The following is a 17,393-nucleotide window of genomic DNA, read 5'->3' as shown; positions in this document are numbered from 1 at the left end:
ATAAAAAACACACTATATAAATAGTACTGTAGTACTACATGGGGCTGCCCTTGTGCCGAACTCAGCGGTTGCAGCTGGTGCAGAACGCGGCGGCTAGGCTGCTATTGGGGCTTCCAAGATGGGAGCACATACAGCCAGGGTTGCGCGAACTGCACTGGCTGCCAGTGGTCTAGCGAGTTTGTTACAAGGTGCTGGTCATGACCTTTAAAGCCCTATATGGCCAAGGGCCTGTCTACCTGAGGGATCGTCTCTCCCCATATGAGCCCCAGAGAGCACTGAGGTCAGCTGGTAAGCACCAGCTGAATATACCTGGGCCAAGGGAGGCCAGATTAAAGACCACCCGGGATCAGGCCTTCTCCGTTGCGGCCCCACTACTCTGGAACCAACTCCCGGAGGAGGTACGGGCCCTGCGATGTGTAAATCAATTTCGCAGGGCCTGTAAGACATACCTCTTCAGAATAGCCTTCGCCCATGCTGAGCTAAGATAACGTCGCTGTGTATGCTTCTTCTCTTCTACTGAATTTAAGATCTATTTAGCACCTTAATGTTAATTTTAAATGTAACTGTACACTGATTAAGATAATCTTATTGTTTTATATGATTTTATTATATTGTATTGCACTTACATGTTGTGAGCCGCCCTGAGCCTGCTTGTGCGGGGAGGGCGGGATACAAATAAAAAGTTATTATTATTATTATTATTATTATGTATGATGCCCCTTTTAATGAGGTCATAGTCATCAGATTTGGGGGGTTATGTGTTATTATGACTCAATAATATGATGCATACTCTCCCTCCCTTTTAAACATGGCATGATCTAATCTGACAGAAAGAATTGCATGAAGTAACAACCAGAGAAGCTGGGCCATATCTATTTGGAAAGGACATCCAAGGAGGCATGACAGCGGGAGTCCCTCTCCTACAGGCAGCAGTGATGAAGAAGTCAGGGAGCCTCGGATTTAATGAGATCTTGGGGACTAATCACGAACAAAGTTCTAGCTTCTGATGTCAAGGCAAGTTAAGGATGCTGCATAGTCGTTCTCTCTCTAAAGCTTTTGTCCTTGTGTAATGGTTGGAAAATAGAAAATAAAGGAAATATGGATGGAACTTTGAAGCAGGAAAGGAATTTAAATGGTGATAGTGAGAAATACAATTTTCAGTTTAACTCATTCCTGATTATATATTTTTGTTTGTTTTATAATTTCACCACATTCAGTGGTATGCTAGGCCAAAAGAGATTCTTGTAGATATTAATAACAGGTGTAATTGTGTGAAGAAATTTACTAGGCAAAGGATACACAATTTTTCAAACATATTAAGTTCGTCATCTCTTGGCTAGGAATAATCATTCACAAATGCAGAGGCAAGATGAACTTTTATTCATTCTTCATTAGCAACTGCCGGGCTATTTTTCTTTATTTTTTGAGGATACAATCATTGTTGTTTCATAGAAGACAGACCTTAACGCAAGGTGTGGCAGGTACATTCATTAGGCTGCAAAAATGCCAACTACAGTCTAGACAGGTAGCAAAAAATCTATTGCCTTCTCCCTTCTGTGCTTAGCAAGCACTAGTTTAGGCTGCCTCCTTGTGGTCACCCTAATATTCAACAGATGGTACCCAAGTAGTATACTGCTGTGGGGTTTCAATTTTTTTCCTGAGCCCAATCCATCATCCATTATTATAGGTGGAAAAATTAAAAGATACATGAAGTAATTAGAAAATATCCCTTAATTTGCAAATATCCACCAAGGTCACAAAGCGTGTGCAAAGGGGAAAACGCCTTTATTCAAATATGTGTATGTTACATGATAGAAGACTAACTGGTGAATTCATAGCCAACCAGCAAAACTCAATTTCAGTGGGAAGTGCTGCTCTCCAGGCCTATTAACTAAATGTAATTTTTACTCAAAAAACAGTTCTTGGAACAAGTCTATCAAAGTATAAGAGTTTCATCCATCATAAGCTCGAAGCAAGTTTCAATTTTTATTATAAGACCATAAATGCTGCTCTAATATCAGACTGGCTACTTGTTTCAGCTGAGGTCCCCCCTACTGACTTATTGAAAGAGAAATGCTTCTCTTTCACCATAATGGAAACAATTAATTAAATGAAGCACATTTCACATCACAGACAATTCCCACCCTACTGTCACCCACTTATTTTTTTTCCATTAGATACAGGATTGTCTAAGCTAGAAAAAGCAAAGCATTTATTTCTGCTCAATTATGCTCTTACATCCTGTAGCCAGGCAAGTGAATCCTAGCTTACTGTGACTTTTATACTTAAACCTACTTGGTTTAAGATTTCTGAAGCTGCTGCAGCTGTATTATTTACCTTCTTTGTCAAATGTATTATAATCCCCCCATGAGGCCTCAGCACTCCAAATGAACCAATACAGGCTTGCATGAACAGTGGTGGTGCCTGTAGAATAGGAGACTCTCAAGGTTGCTGTATGTCAAACTGATGTGTTGACATCAGCTTACATGTAATTCTTTATGCTTGTTCCTTCCACTTTGGTTTGGTATCCAGCAACTGATACTGCTAAGTGCCTCTGGGCTCATATAAGCCAATTCACAGTTTGGGATCTTCTTTCAAGTACAAATTAGTAGCTGTACATCTGCTGTTGCTGTTCTGTTGGAACCTGCTGCTGCCCTGTCTGTGGTTGCGCTGGCTGGGTTTGAGTCTGCAGGACATCCGTTTGAGGCACTGCTCTCCACGTCAAGGGATGCTGTTCTGATATCTGGCTCCCTAATGGAGCAATGGAGTTCACCAAAGTTGTTAGGTTTATAAAATGTGCCACTGATTGAGGGTTTGTTGCTTCAGGCTGTGACTGAATTTGGATATCATTTTGGCGGTTGCCATGAAGCATGGCAGAACCAGTCACTGTATCAAATGTTACTGTGAGAATGGAATTGTCTAGTTGTAATTGGCGTTCAGGAGTCGCAAGATGGCCTACAGCCACAGGTTGTAGGTTTGTAAACTGAGTCCCCGCTGGAGTGGTAATGGGAGTGACGCTAATATTGGTCAGACCAACAGAGCTAGAAGGTGCTGTGACATTTGGATCACCAAGGGTCACCACCACCTGAGGACAAAGACAATTGAAATTTTTAAAATGGCTTTAATTAGCAAATTAACCATCAGTACAAAAAAAAATGAACTATGGGTGACAGACAGCCTTGACTATATTTATTTTTGCCAGCAGATGGCATAAAGGGAATTACTATCTCATAAGGAAGAAGGAAGCTCAAAAATTAGAATAGAGTCACAGCTATGTAATGCAAAACGGAGATTAATATGATTTTTTTAAATTCTTCTGACCTTTATAAAATATTTATTATTGTTTCAGAAAGTTAAGTCTTTCTTGATCACTGTGTTTAATATATTTATTAAAAAGCAGATTTCATGTGAATTTTCATGGGAACTGCAACTAGTAAAAGGCTGTCCACCACCGACAGAGATGTCATAAACAATCTACGTACAATTACTGATTCAGTTTAGTACTTTTCCTGTCAATTAAAACTCATATTAATATGAACAAGTCTAGATTGCATTCCTTGAGCTTAATCCACTACATAAAACTAAAAGCAAGAGAGGATGGTATTAATTGTAAGAACCTCATTATTCCTTATAAATGGAAACCGGCAAATGAAGCAGCATAATTCCAAATAAAGCTGGAATTAAAAGGTATGTGATTGGATGAACTTTAGGTTTCACTGTCTTACCAAGAGCCCTGGGTTCCTGGATCTAGATGTTGGCAGATCTGTTTGAATTAAACAGTTGAGCAAAAATAGAGGCAATGCCTGGTTTCATAGCTAGTGCCTGCTTTGACACTTTATGGAAGAAAATATTGCTACATTTGAGATAATGGCAAGTTGGGGGCAAAGTTTTCCCCAACATCCTCCCCACAATTCCAGTCACCAGTATCAGTAACAGGAAGCAAATCTCCTCCCTAGTGGATGTTCATAAAATGAAGGCAATTATTTTCTCACATGGAAATGAATTTAGCTAGTGAGAGGGAACTTGCATTCAGACACAGCATGACTTTTATGGATCCCTTTCTTATGTCCTCCATTCAGCATTACACAAGTTATCACATCAAGAAGAAGAAGAAGATGATATTGGATTTATATCCTGCCCTCCACTCCAAAGAGTCTCAGAGCAGCTCACAATCTCCTTTACCTTCCTCCCCCACAACAGACACCCTGTGAGGTGGGTGGGGCTGGAGAGGGCTCTCACAACAGCTGCCCTTTCAAGGACAACTCTTGCGAGAGCTGTGGCTGACCCAAGGCCATTCCAGCAGGTGCAAGTGGAGGAGTGGGGAATCAAACCCGGTTCTCCCAGATAAGAGTCCGCACACTTAACCACTACACCAAACTGGCTCTCCATCAAGAGCCCATAGCAAACTTCATGCACTTCCTGCTTGCCAGTGGTGAGCATCCTGTATGGTACAAAAGCTACATACACTCCCTGGAATCTTTTAATAGTTCCAGCAGTCCATTTTGAACTTTTGAATAGTTTCAGCAGTCCATTTTGAACTCTCTCCCAATCCCTTTGTAAACAGCACTTACCTGCTGAATGCTTTGCACAGCTGAATTGGTCTCATCCCCCACATTTCCTGTGAATTCCACTTCTTTTTCTGTATATTCACTGAAGGCAGAGTCCTCAGGCACTTGGACTTCTTCCTCTTCCCCTGGTTTATGCTTTCGTTTATGGCCACGTTTATGAGTCTTCATATGTTTGCCCTCTGGTAGCTCTCCCTGTTCCAGAGAGAGATCTGGCTGCATGGACAGAGTTTTCAATAACATACAATATCACTGATCTGGTCAGTTTAGGGCTATTATGTCTCCATGTAAAAATATGCTGGCACTGTGAAATATTTCTATCTGCAAAGGAACCACAAAGTGTACTTTCTTTTCTTCTTTCGATGCCACAGTGTTGTTGAAGCATTACATCATGATAAAGTCAATATATCCTGGAAAAAATTAACTATTTACTGTTTTTCAGAGCACAACAAACAAGAGACAATGACTTCAGCAATATCACATTGAACTCCACCCAGAAGTCAGGTTTTTGGATGAACCCACCAAAGCCTATTGCTCGTAGACCACGATGAGAAACAACATTCTGTATCAAAATATCCAAACTCTTTAGCTCGTATCTTTTTTTGGCTCTGTATTGGTGACCTCTCTGGATTCAGCCAATGATAGCTTCTGGCGCTTCTTCCACTTCCTTGGCTTCTCTGCTACCTAATACTTATAATGCTGGCTATGGCAAAACTTTTGGCTGCAGTGTATTTAATGCAAGGGTGAAACCAGAGGATGGTATTAGAATGATTTACGTCGTCCAAGACTGTTGGCTTGCTGGATTATTTGAAATAAATTTCCATGCTGCAGTTCTTATGATGACCTGGGTGATGAACATGTTGAATACTTTCATGGACATGCCCCATATAGACCTCCAGCAAGGACAGAATGAAATGGTCTTTGAGCAAATGGTGTTAATGGATTATAAACCTTTGGGTGTTGTGACATGATATATGCAAAGTGTGCCAACAAAATTGAATAGAGCTGATTGTTCATCTGAGTTATGGATATGTTTTATTTTGTTCAGCAGCTGTTCACTGGTGAAACTGCTTGCCAGTGGTGGGCATCCTGTATGGTGCAAAAGCTACAAGCAACGTTTTTGATATTACAAACTCAAAGGTATCCCTTCAATCACAAGAATAAAAAATACTTATATTTTAATACAGCATAAAAAAAATTCAGTTCCCCACCCTTTTTTACACTACAAAAGTATCCAAAACATACAGGAGAAGAAACAAGATGTTGTTCAAAAAATTCATATTTGACTCTGATAAATTTTACCTGCACAATCCCTATAGAAGAAGCATCCACAGTTGTGGTCTCTGGGAGCTGCTCTAAGTCATCAATCCTAACTGAAAGCACCTAAAAATAAAATATATTAAGAAATTAACCATGTGAAGTGGCATATGTATCCTACAGGTACAACCACCAAGGAGCTGGAATTGGCTAAAACTCTGTCAACTGCATTTTTTTATCACACACCCAATATGTGTAAAAATAAAGTTGTACTTACCTGTAATTCCTGTTCATCGAGTAACTTCTGTGCAGGCACATATGAGTAGGCCTGCTGTTGGATAGGTCTTTAAGCTAAGTCACCAGGGGGCACTGCACTCCAGAAGCTTGTTCCTACCCAGGGACCACATGTTCCTGTGCAGTAGTGTCTGCACTCTCAGTACCTCTAGCACTGCTGAAGCAAACACATGTGGTGGAGCAGGAAGGGGTGAGGGTATGTGTGCCTGCACAGAAGATACCAATGAACAATAGTTACAAGTGCAACTTTGTTTTCATCGTTGATCTTCTGTGCAGTTCCACATGGGGAATCTAACAAGCTACTCACCAGGAGGTGGGACATGCTCTCCTCACTTGAACAGCAAATGAAGTACTGCCTTGCTATTTGAGCCTCTTGTCCCACCTGCAGATTCAAAACATAATGCTGCACGAATGTATCTGCCAACAACCAGGTGGCAACTCTTCAGATCTCCATCAACAGCACTCTAATTATGAAAGCTGTTGAAGAAACCATTGTCCTAGTGAAATGGGCACAAATGTTTAAAGGGTATGGTAACCTGGCCAGACAATAGCACTCCCTAATGGACCTGACAATCCATCAAGACAGGGTCTGAAATGATGCTCTCCTACCTGCTAATTCACTCACCCTCCTGGACACTAAGAAACACACCTTCATAGAAAGCTCTGTCAAAGAACACATGGCAAGGGGTTCAAAGGGTTTAACTGTGCTAACACAATCAATAAAGGATCCCATGGTGGGTAAGATTATCTATCCCTTTAAGAAACCTCTTGGCTCTAGGGTCCGTGCAAGCCTCAGTTTTGAGAGGCAAAGCACACAGAAGGGGCTAGGGGCGGCGGTGGGGAGCTTGTGAGCCAAGTCGACCTACCCGTTCCTTGAGGTCCTGGAGCTGATTGGCGTTGCTTGACGAGCTAGCCCCTGCCTTCCAGAGCACGGAGGTGGATGGTGGAGGCGGAGCAGGAACTCTTTCAGCGTTTGAGTGCTTTTCTTTTCCTTTATTCGTGCCCTTTTATCCTTTTTTTTTTTGCTGAATTTGAGTCGCTGTCGGCATCGGCCCTGGACCCTTTTCAGGCCACTCCCAGGCTCAGCAGAGGGTGTGTCCTCTCTCTGATAACACCAGGAGGCTGAAAAGTGCGATGCTGAGTGGAGCGGAGGGGAGTGGAAAGAACTTAAAACCCTTGCGGCGCTGTGAGGCGTGGAGGTTGTCGTTTCAAGGCTCTGAGACGTCTACAAGCCGCCTGACCGCTTTCAATTCCGCTCGAGTGGGGGAAGCTGGCTGTCGGGTTGTCTGTGCATAAGGTGGAACGGCTTTTGAGAGGAGGGAAGTTGTGACGGAACAATACTGAATTACTGGCTAACGGGGTGCAAAGATACCAGAACTGGTGGCTGTCACAAGAGCAAATCCCCTACGTGGGGGGTGACTGCTTGATTGGAACAAGACCTAGACTGAGTGTGGTGACCTGGCAGACGATAGTGGAGGATCCAACGTCAGTTGTTCCAAGTTTCATTTGTAAAGACTGAGTTTGGTGGACTTCTTAATCCTGCGGATCTCTGGGGTTTGCTTGTCTTTTTTTTTTCTTTCTTTTTTTTCTGTTAACAATCTGACCTGAGTTAATTAAGACTCAACTGGAGCTCAATCAGGGGAAAGAGTGCCTGATCAGGGAATAGAGTGAGGGGTGTAAATATAAGGAAATTATAAGCAAATTACAAATGTTAGAGCTAAGATTCTAAGTAGATGATTCTAGATCAGATTAGAGCTATCTTAGTGGTATTTCTTTACGTTTGCTACGCTTGTCCTTGTCTCTGTAGTCTTCTCCTTATCTTTTTCTTTGTGTAAAGACAAGCTAATTGTTAAGTGGCTAAAAGGAGAGGATAGGTTTTTCAACTGCCTTAAACTATCCTTCGGGGTTATGAAAATGTCCCAGCAACTTAAGTCGAAACTGTCCCCTGGACAACCAAAATCAGTGAGTGCGGGTATCTCACAGGATGCTCTCAAGGACATACAACAATCCTTCCTGGAAGCTCTCAATCAGATGCAGTCAATTTTAACCTCCCAGATGGAGGGACTAGCGGATAAGATGGAAGGATTGGACAATAAGTTTATAGACACTAAGAAAGACATCTCAGAAGTAGTTAAGATTACAAAGTTGATTGAAGATAAACTTAAACTAACAGAAAAGCGGGTAGACGAAGTGGAGCAAAAGCAACAGGAGTTTACGGGAAAAATAGCCCAAATTGAGATGGCTCAGGGGGAATATATTTTTAGATTTCTTAACATACCTGAGGAGAAAAATGAGAATCTAACTAAGATAATAGTCGATGCCCTGACAGATTTAGTGGATATGAAAAAGGAGGAGCTGGAAAAGGAAATAGATTTTGTTTATAGGGTATATACTCAATATGCTAAAAATAATGGTCTGCCTAGAGAGGTCCATTTAAAATTCGTCCGAAAAGGTATGAAAGAGAGAGTATGGCGAGAAGCTAAAGAACAACCGGTTATGATTAAGGGAACTAAAATCAAGGTCATGAAAGAAATCCCCTGGCTAATAAGATCTAAAAGGAAAGATTATTTGAAATTAGCAGTTTTACTACAGGAGAAAGGCGTAACATACAGGTGGTTGACACCTGAGGGTTTGCTGTTTACCTATGCAAATAGTAGATATAGGATCGACTCAATTTTTAAACTAGAGGATTTTCTTAGAAACCAAGCCAGACACTGGCGCACAAGGACTGGACGTAGGGACTCAATAGAGACGGAGGATAGAGCAGGCCAGAGGGATCCTACGGAACAAGGAGACCCATTCCAGCCGAGCGAGCAAGAAGAAGGGGAGGTCACACAAGAAGAAGAGCAGACACAGAGAGAAACAAGACTTTAGAAGAAGAAAAAAATCCAACAAAGCATCTGTTAGGACCTTCTTAATAAAATATGATTAATCAATTGAAGATTTTATCTTTGAATGTTAATGGGTTAAACTCGCCACAGAAAAGAAAGCGTGTATTTCTTCAAATAAAAAAGTTGAATGCTGATATTGTCTGTCTCCAAGAGACCCATATTAGGAGGAAAGATGAATTTCGATTACTGGAGAAGGGGCTGGGGAAAGCAATTATGACCTCAGAATTAAATAAGAAAAAAAGAGGCTTAGTTACATATATTAAGGATGGCTTACAGGCTGAATTACTATTTTCTGCTAAAGACGCTAGATTTCAAGGTATTGAAGTTATAAAAAAAAAGAAAAATTTCTATTAGTAAATGTTTATGCTCCTAACGACAAACAGGTAACATTTTATAAAGACCTATATTTTGAAATAAGTAAATGCAAAACTGAACACCTATGCTTAATTGGGGACTTTAACGCAGTTACATGTCCAGAATTAGATAGAAGCCCTAGAACCAGTAAGAGAAAGCAAGGCTTGGTAGGCAGCAGCACACTACCAGAAGTCTTTTACAGGATGGCTGATGAATTTCTCTTGCTGGATGTCTGGCGTACGCTAAATCCAGACAAAAAAGACTTTACTTTCTTTTCTAACAGACACGCCTCTTGGTCCCGTATTGATATGGCTTGGTTAACAGCAGGTTCGATGAAAATGATTCAAGAGATGGAAATTCTGCCACGGACTATAGCGGATCATAACCCTATTTTGCTTAGTTTGAGAGGGGGGAAAAGGAAGATAGGTTGGAAAATGCATGTGAGTGTAGTGGATGATAAGAAATTTATCGAATATATAGATCGAGAGATGAATTCCTTTTTTAAGATAAATGCCCAAAATGAGATTTCCTATAGAACTGTATGGGACGCAAGTAAAGCATATTTTAGAGGGCTAGTCATAAATTATAATGCTTTCAAGAGACGGGAAGATAATAAAGCTTTAACAGAACTGACTGAATTACTGAAAAGGAAAGAAAAGTAATTAAAGACGAACCCAACATTGGAAGAAATCAAAAACGAAGTCAACATAAGATTCACTTAGTATTCCAAGACGAGATGGAGAGGAAAATATGATACTCTAAACAACAATATTTTGAGAACGCCAATAAACCAGGGAAGTGGCTGGCATATAAGATCAGGAAAGAGCGTGAAAAGAAGATTATAAAGGTTTTAAAAGATAGAGATGGAAAACATAGATCCCTATTAGAGGAAATGAAGTTAATAGCTAGTGACTTTTATAAGAAGTTATATAGCCCAGTGGAACTAGATAGGGTATCACAGGAAGAATACTTGCGGAATGAAATATCACAAAAACTCACGGAAGAACAAAAACTGATTCTCAATAGCCCAAATAGAGGAAGCCTGGGGCAAGCTAAAGAAAAATAAAGCGCCTGGTCCAGATGGCATTTTGGCCGAGTATTATATTACGTTTAAGGAGTTTCTTATAAATCAATTCAAAAAGCTTATTGATGAGGTATGGTCTTCAGGAAATCTGCCAGACTCTTGGAAATATGCAAATGTTGTTCTCATCCCCAAAACGGAGAAAGATCTAGATGAGATTAAGAATTATCAACCGATCTCTCTACTCAATGTCGACTATAAAATATATGCCACGATTTTGGCCCAGCGGTTAAAGAAGGTTCTCAATACCATTATACACTCAGATCAATCGGGTTTTCTCCCAAAAAGATACATGAGAACCAATGTCCGCATACTCTCAGATATTTTAGAGTATTATGAGTCACACAGAGATAAACAAGTGGCATTATTTTTTCTTGATGCCGAGAAAGCCTTCGATAATCTAAATTGGGAATTTATGTTGTTACTTTTAAGATTTATGGATTTGGGGGATGGTTTCATAAAAAATATCCGAACTATCTATAGTAATCAAGTGGCTAAAATAGTTCTTAATGGGGATCTAACAGAGGAGATCAAGCTAGGGAAAGGTACGAGACAAGGTTGTCCGCTATCTCCGCTTTTATTTATCCTATCTTTGGAAATATTGAACAATGCTATTAGAAACAACAACAAAATCACTGGGTTGAAGATAAAGGGTGAAACATATAAGGTTCTAGCCTATGCGGATGATATGGTCACAATCTTGCAGAATCCGTTAAGATTCTGTGGACGAGATGTTAACTGAGATAGAGGAATATGGGAGAGTGGCGGGTTTAAAGATGAACAAACAAAAATCAAAAATAATTACTAAAAATATGACATTGCAAGATATTGCTGTTCTAGAGAGGAAAACGGAATTCAAAGTGGAGAAAAAAGTTAAATATTTGGGTATAATTATGATGAATAAGTGCAGCAACATCTATGACAACAACTTTATACCTTTACTGAGAGAGATCGAGTTAGATACGAAAAAGTAGAGCAATCTGAAGCTATCCTTCAAGGGAAGAATTGCGTTGGTCAAAATGAATATTCTACCAAAAATGATGTTCTTATTCCAAATGATCAGTTTTGCGGTTAGGAGATCCCTATTTTCGAAGATTGAGCGATTAATCCGCTTATTTGTGTGGCAAGGAAAGAAGCCTAGGATCAAATAGAAGATTTTAACAGATAAACGAGAAAATGGTGGACTTGGTCTCCCTGATTGGGAAACCTACCATACCGCGTGTGCAGTGCTTTGGCTGAAAGACTGGATTATGTTGGACAACAAACGAATTTTAGCCTTAGAAGGTTTTGATTTACAGGCAGGGTGGCATGCCAACTTATGGTACATAGGTAAAACCCAAAAATATTTTACCAACCACCTGGTTTGCAGGGCACTGTATGAGGCTTGGATAAAGATAAAAAGGAAATTTTATCATAAAACACCAAGGTGGATATCACCAGAAGAGGCCTCAATACAACCGCAACTATGGAATTTTAACAGACCTATTAGATATAAGGATTTGTTGGATGATAAGGACAACTTGAAAGGGAAGGAAGTCCTGGAAGCTGCTGGGATAAAGATACATTGGTGGGAGATGAATCAGATCAGGTCAAAATACAACAAGGATAAAGTAAGAGGGTTTACCAAAGATAACTTTGATCTCGATAAAATACTTTATATGGATAAAGATAAGGTAATCAAAAAGGTATATAATTATATGATCCAAATAAAGTTAGAAGACGAAACTGTCAAAGAAACCATGATCAGTTGGGCTAAAAATTTAGAAAATAATATTAATTTAGACCAGTGGTCTCTCCTTTGGAAACTAAACTATAAGATCCTTAAACCAGTTAATTATAGAGAGAATTTTTTTAAACTATTTCATCGATGGCATATCACCCCAATACAGCTATCTAAATTTAACACAAAAATATCACCTTTGAGCTGGAAATATGGAGAAAAGATAGGCACTTATTATCATATTTGGTGGTTGTGTAAAGTCGCAAAAAAATTCTGGGTCAAAATTCATGGATTGCTAAAGGAAATTTTAAATATAAGTATACAGATGAAACCGGAGATGATGCTCTTATCGTTGGTTAGAAAAGAGGTTCCACAGGAAGACGAGTATTTAACAGTCTATATCTTAACGGCGGCTAGAATCATGTTTGCTAGTTATTGGAGACAGGAAACCTGTCCATCGCAGGAGGAGATTATTGACAAAATTTTACATGCCGCTGAAATGGATGTTTTAACTAACCGGTTGAAAGGGGTGCCGAAATCTGATATCTCTAAAAATTGGGAAAAATTCTATAACTGGATGAAGAAACATTAACAGGCGGGATGTGAAAGCGACCAGGGTGGTTATAACTGTGTCTAGAAGTTTATAATATGTTTTTGTTGTTGTTGTTGTTTTTTCCTGTGGCTTTCTATCCCAATTACGAAAATTCATTATTTGTTTTCATGTTTTGTAAGACCACATCCACACTCCTACTGTATACATGGTCTGTAGTTTGTTTTCTTCTTTTTGGTCGATTTAATGCTGTTATAAGTTGTTATAGTTGTTTAAGTTGTTATAGGTAGAAGAAATAAAAGAATGACTGATAAAAAAAAAGGCAATGCAGTTAACAGCTATGCTGCCGCATTTTGCATAAGCTGGAGTTTCTGGATCAGCCCTAAGGGCAAGCTGTGCTGGCCCTTGGCCTTAGGCAGCTGCTGCTGCTCAGCCTTACCAGACTCTCCTGGAGTAGAGAAGACGTCTAAAAGGTAAGACAGTCTTGGGGTTCTTGTTTTTATTTCAGTTGGTAAAGGGACTTTTTAAGACTCAGAGTCCCTTTACTTGTCCAGATTTGGGTGGTGGGTACTAGCTTATTTGGGGTTAGGGGGTTCTGCTGGGGTGGGGGTTTTTTTTGCCAATTTGCCCATATCTTAATTTAGTGAGAGGACTTTTAAAAGTGCAGTGTCCTTTCACTTTTCCTGATTTGGGTGGCTTGGATTTCTTGGGGTTAGGGTGAAGGTTTTTTGGGGGGGGAGGGGTTGGTAAAGTTCCTGTATTATTAAAAGTTACGTTTTTTGCTGTTTTAAAAGGATTCTGTGTTTGATTTGTTGCTGCTGTGTTGTGCTGCTGTTGTTCCTCTTCTCTTCTGGTTCTTGGAGGGGGGGTGCTGTTTGGCTTAATTTTCATTGTTTAAAAGGCCACTTTTTAACAGTTGAATTTCTTGGCCTTCTCCTGTTATCCCTTTTTCTGGTTCTGGTTTTGGGAGGGGGAGGGCTGGAGAGCTGGCATCTGTAGATTGTGTGTTCTGTGGCTGGGAAGCTGGCACCTGGGTGAGAGATCCAGAACCAGCAGGCTTGTTGTGCTTGGCCAGCTCTCCCCGTGTTCTTTGGGGCAGGGCTGGAGAGATGGCATCTGGATTTGCTGCAGCCAGGTCTGCAGAGCAGACCTTGAGCAGATTGTGTTTTGTGTGGCAGTGACGTTGGCAACTGGGTTTATATTGGTTCCAGGCCTGCAGGGTTCATAGAGTAGATAGAGGGATGTAGTGCATTTGGGTCCTATAGAGATTCTCTGGTGTGAAGTTAGGTTTGGATTTGGATGCCCCAGGAATTGGACCCCCTGGTCCAATTTTTTTTTTTTTTGGCCTTGTGGGTTTTGTGTGGGACAGTGCCCTGAAGCTGCACAGCAGTTTGGGGGCTCTCCTCAAACCCTCCTGCTCCCCAGAGCCACTTTTCCCACGACAATTACAGTGAGGAAGCGGCTCTAATTGTTTTTTTCTCACCATTGGGAGCAATGTTCCTTTTGGGTTGCCCACAGATGGGTGTAGTCTTTTTGGGCCAGGGGGGTTTCATGCTGGGGAGTCCCCTGAAGCTGCCCTGCAGTTTTGGGGCCTCTCCCTCAAACTCCCCTCTGGCCAGAGCCACTTTCCCCATAGCAATTATAGTGGAGGAAGTGGCTAATTGGTTTTCCCCAGCATTGTTGGCAATGGGCCTTTTGGGGAGCCCAAAGACAGGGACCCCTGGCCCAATCTTTTTGGGAATTGGGGGTTTTGTAGGGGAGAGTTCCCTGCAGTTTTAGGGACTTTCCCTGCCCCCAGTAGCCTCTAATTATGCCCTATGTTGCCATTGATTTCAATGGCCCATAGGGTATAATGGTGGAATAGGGGCACCCTCTTTGGGTGCCCCTGGAATGGGACCCCCTGGCCCAATCTCTTTGGGACTTGGGGGGTTTGTAGGGGAGAGTCCCCTGCAAATTTGGGGGCTCTCCCTCAAACCCCCTCCCCTCCAGGTGGCTTCAAATATATCCTATTTGCCATTGATTTCAATGGCTCATAGGGTATAATGGGGCCGTATATTTGGAAATAGCCGCGCATCTACCGTATATGCGGCTATTCCGACTACGGAATTCAGAAATATATGGGATTCCGTATTTCTTTCCCCCGTATACTTCCGAATCCGTATACTTCCGAATTTTATTTTTTTACACATCCCTAGTTGACAGGGATACTAGTCAAATGTATATAGTTTTTGGAATGCAGTTGCCTCTCTGGAAGAGGGCAGTTGCTGGTTCCACACATGCATGCCTTTTGCCTATGGTAACCCTGTTGTGGAGTAAACAGCTTAGGAGACCCCAAGGAGCCAGAAAAGTGGTTGTCAAGTCAAGTCAAGTTAGCCTTTATTGGCATAAAAAAGTGGTAGTTGCTTTGTCACAGATGCCAGGACTGTCTCACAAAAGCCCTCTGCTTAAATTAGGAGGTGGATGACTGTGACACTCCCAGGAACTTTGCTTGTTTTTCTTTATCAGCAACAGTGCCTTGTCCATCTTAGCAGAGAATAGAGTGGAACCTTGGAAAGGGAAGTCCTCAACTTTAATATTGGTCACCATAGGTAACACTGCTGATCTTAACAATGCTATGGCTCATGCAGAAGAATTTGTAGAATGCCATCCCACATTAATCTGCTGCTTTGACAGTTTAATGGCCTCCGTATGCAGAGCCTTATCTTCTGGCAGGAGTTTCAGGAAGGGAAGAATCCTTTCCCATAAGAAGAGCTGGTAGCCAGCTATAACGGTTTCATAGTTAGAGATTTAAAACTTAACGCTGCTGAGGAATATAGTTTCTGACCCAGGACACCCAGCTTTCTTCCCTCTCTATCTGTGAGGTGGAGTGGTAGGCCTTGTGGCCCTTGGGTTGCATCTCATCCATCACCAAGAAAGACAGCAGAGGATGAGTCATTAGGTTGTTACGTGGCTCCTTTTTGATCTTATAAAAATATTCTGCTTTTCTCAAGGTAGGCTGGAGAGATGCAGGTTTTTACCACAGTTCCTGTGTGAGGTCCTCAAGGTTCACCAACACCAGGAATGCATTAATACCAGGGGACTCTGAGTAGTGGTGACTCATCTTTCAGCTTGTGCTCCAAGGCAATGATTTCTATCTTGAGAGACTGGGCCGTACGAATTATCTGTTCTCCAAACATTTGGAGATCTTCTGTGGGAGATGATGGAAATGGCTTGCTTATCCTCTTGTCTGGACTGGGATCTAATGTGTCAGATCCGGAAGATTCAATTGCTGCCTCTTCTCCCCTCAGGTACAGGAGAACACAGCCTGCATGCAACCGTCACTGAAGGTGGGTTCAATGACACACCTGAAGATGATAATATAAAGTCACATCCCTGGGGCTTGTGAAGTTGTCATCCCATTAATCCATATATCCTGGAGACATCATGTACAGGTAGATGGGTTGGGGCTGAGACCACAGCACTGTGGCCATTTGCTCCAGAACAGACTCACACAGATCCTGACCCACATCCACATCTGAGATAAAAACGGGTGGAAATCTCAGATCCAGAGACAGAGTTCTGGATTTCTCCTACAAGGCTGGTGAAGGCTTGGGAGTGCAGATGGGACCACACTGCTAGAAGGTCAGGTTGCATTTCTCCTTATCCTTGCCTTTAACCTTTCTGGTCAGTGGCTCAGAAGAGGCAGAATGAGGTGGAGGGGAGCACGACCCAAGATCAGAGCTGCTGATCCAGGAGGTGGAGCCAAATGTGTAAATTCTAAAGAATTGGGAGTTTTGTCCAGGGCTCCAAGGCTTTAAGGGCTTTCTCCCACAAAGCTGCCTAAAGTTTTGATGCCCTATCCCCTCAAGCTTTAGGGGTAAAGTGCTGGCAGGCTTTATATGTAGACACACTATGTCCTTCAGCTGAACAGAACAGAACCATAGCCCCCACCCAACACATTCCTTTGCAACAACATTTAATTACAACATAGGAAGGTTCAGATGTTTGTGAACTTCTTCAGTGGGCGAGTGCTGAATAAGCAGCTCTGGGGAGAAAGCAACCTCTAAAGCAGAATATATATATAATAAAAGTACTGTGATTTACCAGTTCTAGGAAGCAGCAATTGTGTTCATGGATGCTAAATGTCACAAATTACTGCCCCAAAGTGGCTGCTTTGGACTTGTGACATGGGACATTTCCACATGTGGTCAGAATTAATGCTGTTAGAAAGTGGGTTTTCCCGCTGCTTCCTCACAGCATGAGGATGCATACAAGCTCCTTCTCATGGCTTTCCTCCATTTTTTCTCAAGCCTGCTTTGCGCCAAAGTTTCTGGGGAGACCACAGTAAAGCCACTGGACTAAAACTTAGTTCTCACATCTGTTATTAATTCCTTTATCTATATACCAATTTGCTGCTATTCACAGGTCTTCCCAAATATGTTATTCCAAATTTAGATGTATTTATTGCTCAGTTACTTATGCATCTTGATTTTAATTAGCCCTTCCTGGCAACTAAATCCCCCACCTGTATGTTAACATTTGAGGAAATCTGTTTTGATGTATTTGAAGGAGTGTGCATCTGCTGGTCTAAGGTGCCACTTGGCTCAAACTTCATTATCTTATCCGTTAACTCTAGTATTTCTATGCTAATTTACTGCTATTCACAGATCTTACCACTTTAATTCAATCTCAGCTATAATTG

At 41.4% G+C, this 17,393-nt stretch overlaps 1 protein-coding gene across 3 annotated transcripts in view; it reads right to left on the bottom strand.

The window, feature by feature from the left end:
* Positions 1-1,357: 1,357 nt before the first annotated feature.
* Positions 1,358-17,393, bottom strand: part of PRDM15 (PR/SET domain 15) — an 83,072-nt gene continuing 67,036 nt past the window's right edge. Inside the window, exons 23-25 of one of the 3 annotated variants that reach the window (XM_060234222.1) lie at positions 5,868-5,948; positions 4,572-4,781; positions 1,358-3,085 (exon numbers count right to left, since the gene is read on the bottom strand). In XM_060234222.1, the coding sequence (XP_060090205.1) occupies positions 2,606-3,085; positions 4,572-4,781; positions 5,868-5,948 (771 nt within the window). In that variant the 3' untranslated portion in view covers positions 1,358-2,605. Of the gene's footprint in view, positions 3,086-4,571; positions 4,976-5,867; positions 5,949-17,393 lie in introns of those variants that run through there. The other 2 variants (XM_060234223.1, XM_060234225.1) reach the window with 2 other exon arrangements.

The sequence above is a fragment of the Heteronotia binoei genome, chromosome 3, assembly GCF_032191835.1.
Source record: "Heteronotia binoei isolate CCM8104 ecotype False Entrance Well chromosome 3, APGP_CSIRO_Hbin_v1, whole genome shotgun sequence".
In the NCBI taxonomy this organism is placed as follows: Eukaryota; Metazoa; Chordata; class Lepidosauria; order Squamata; family Gekkonidae; genus Heteronotia; species Heteronotia binoei.
Note: the sequence above shows the minus strand (reverse complement) of the source record. Positions and strands in the feature narration are given on the sequence as shown.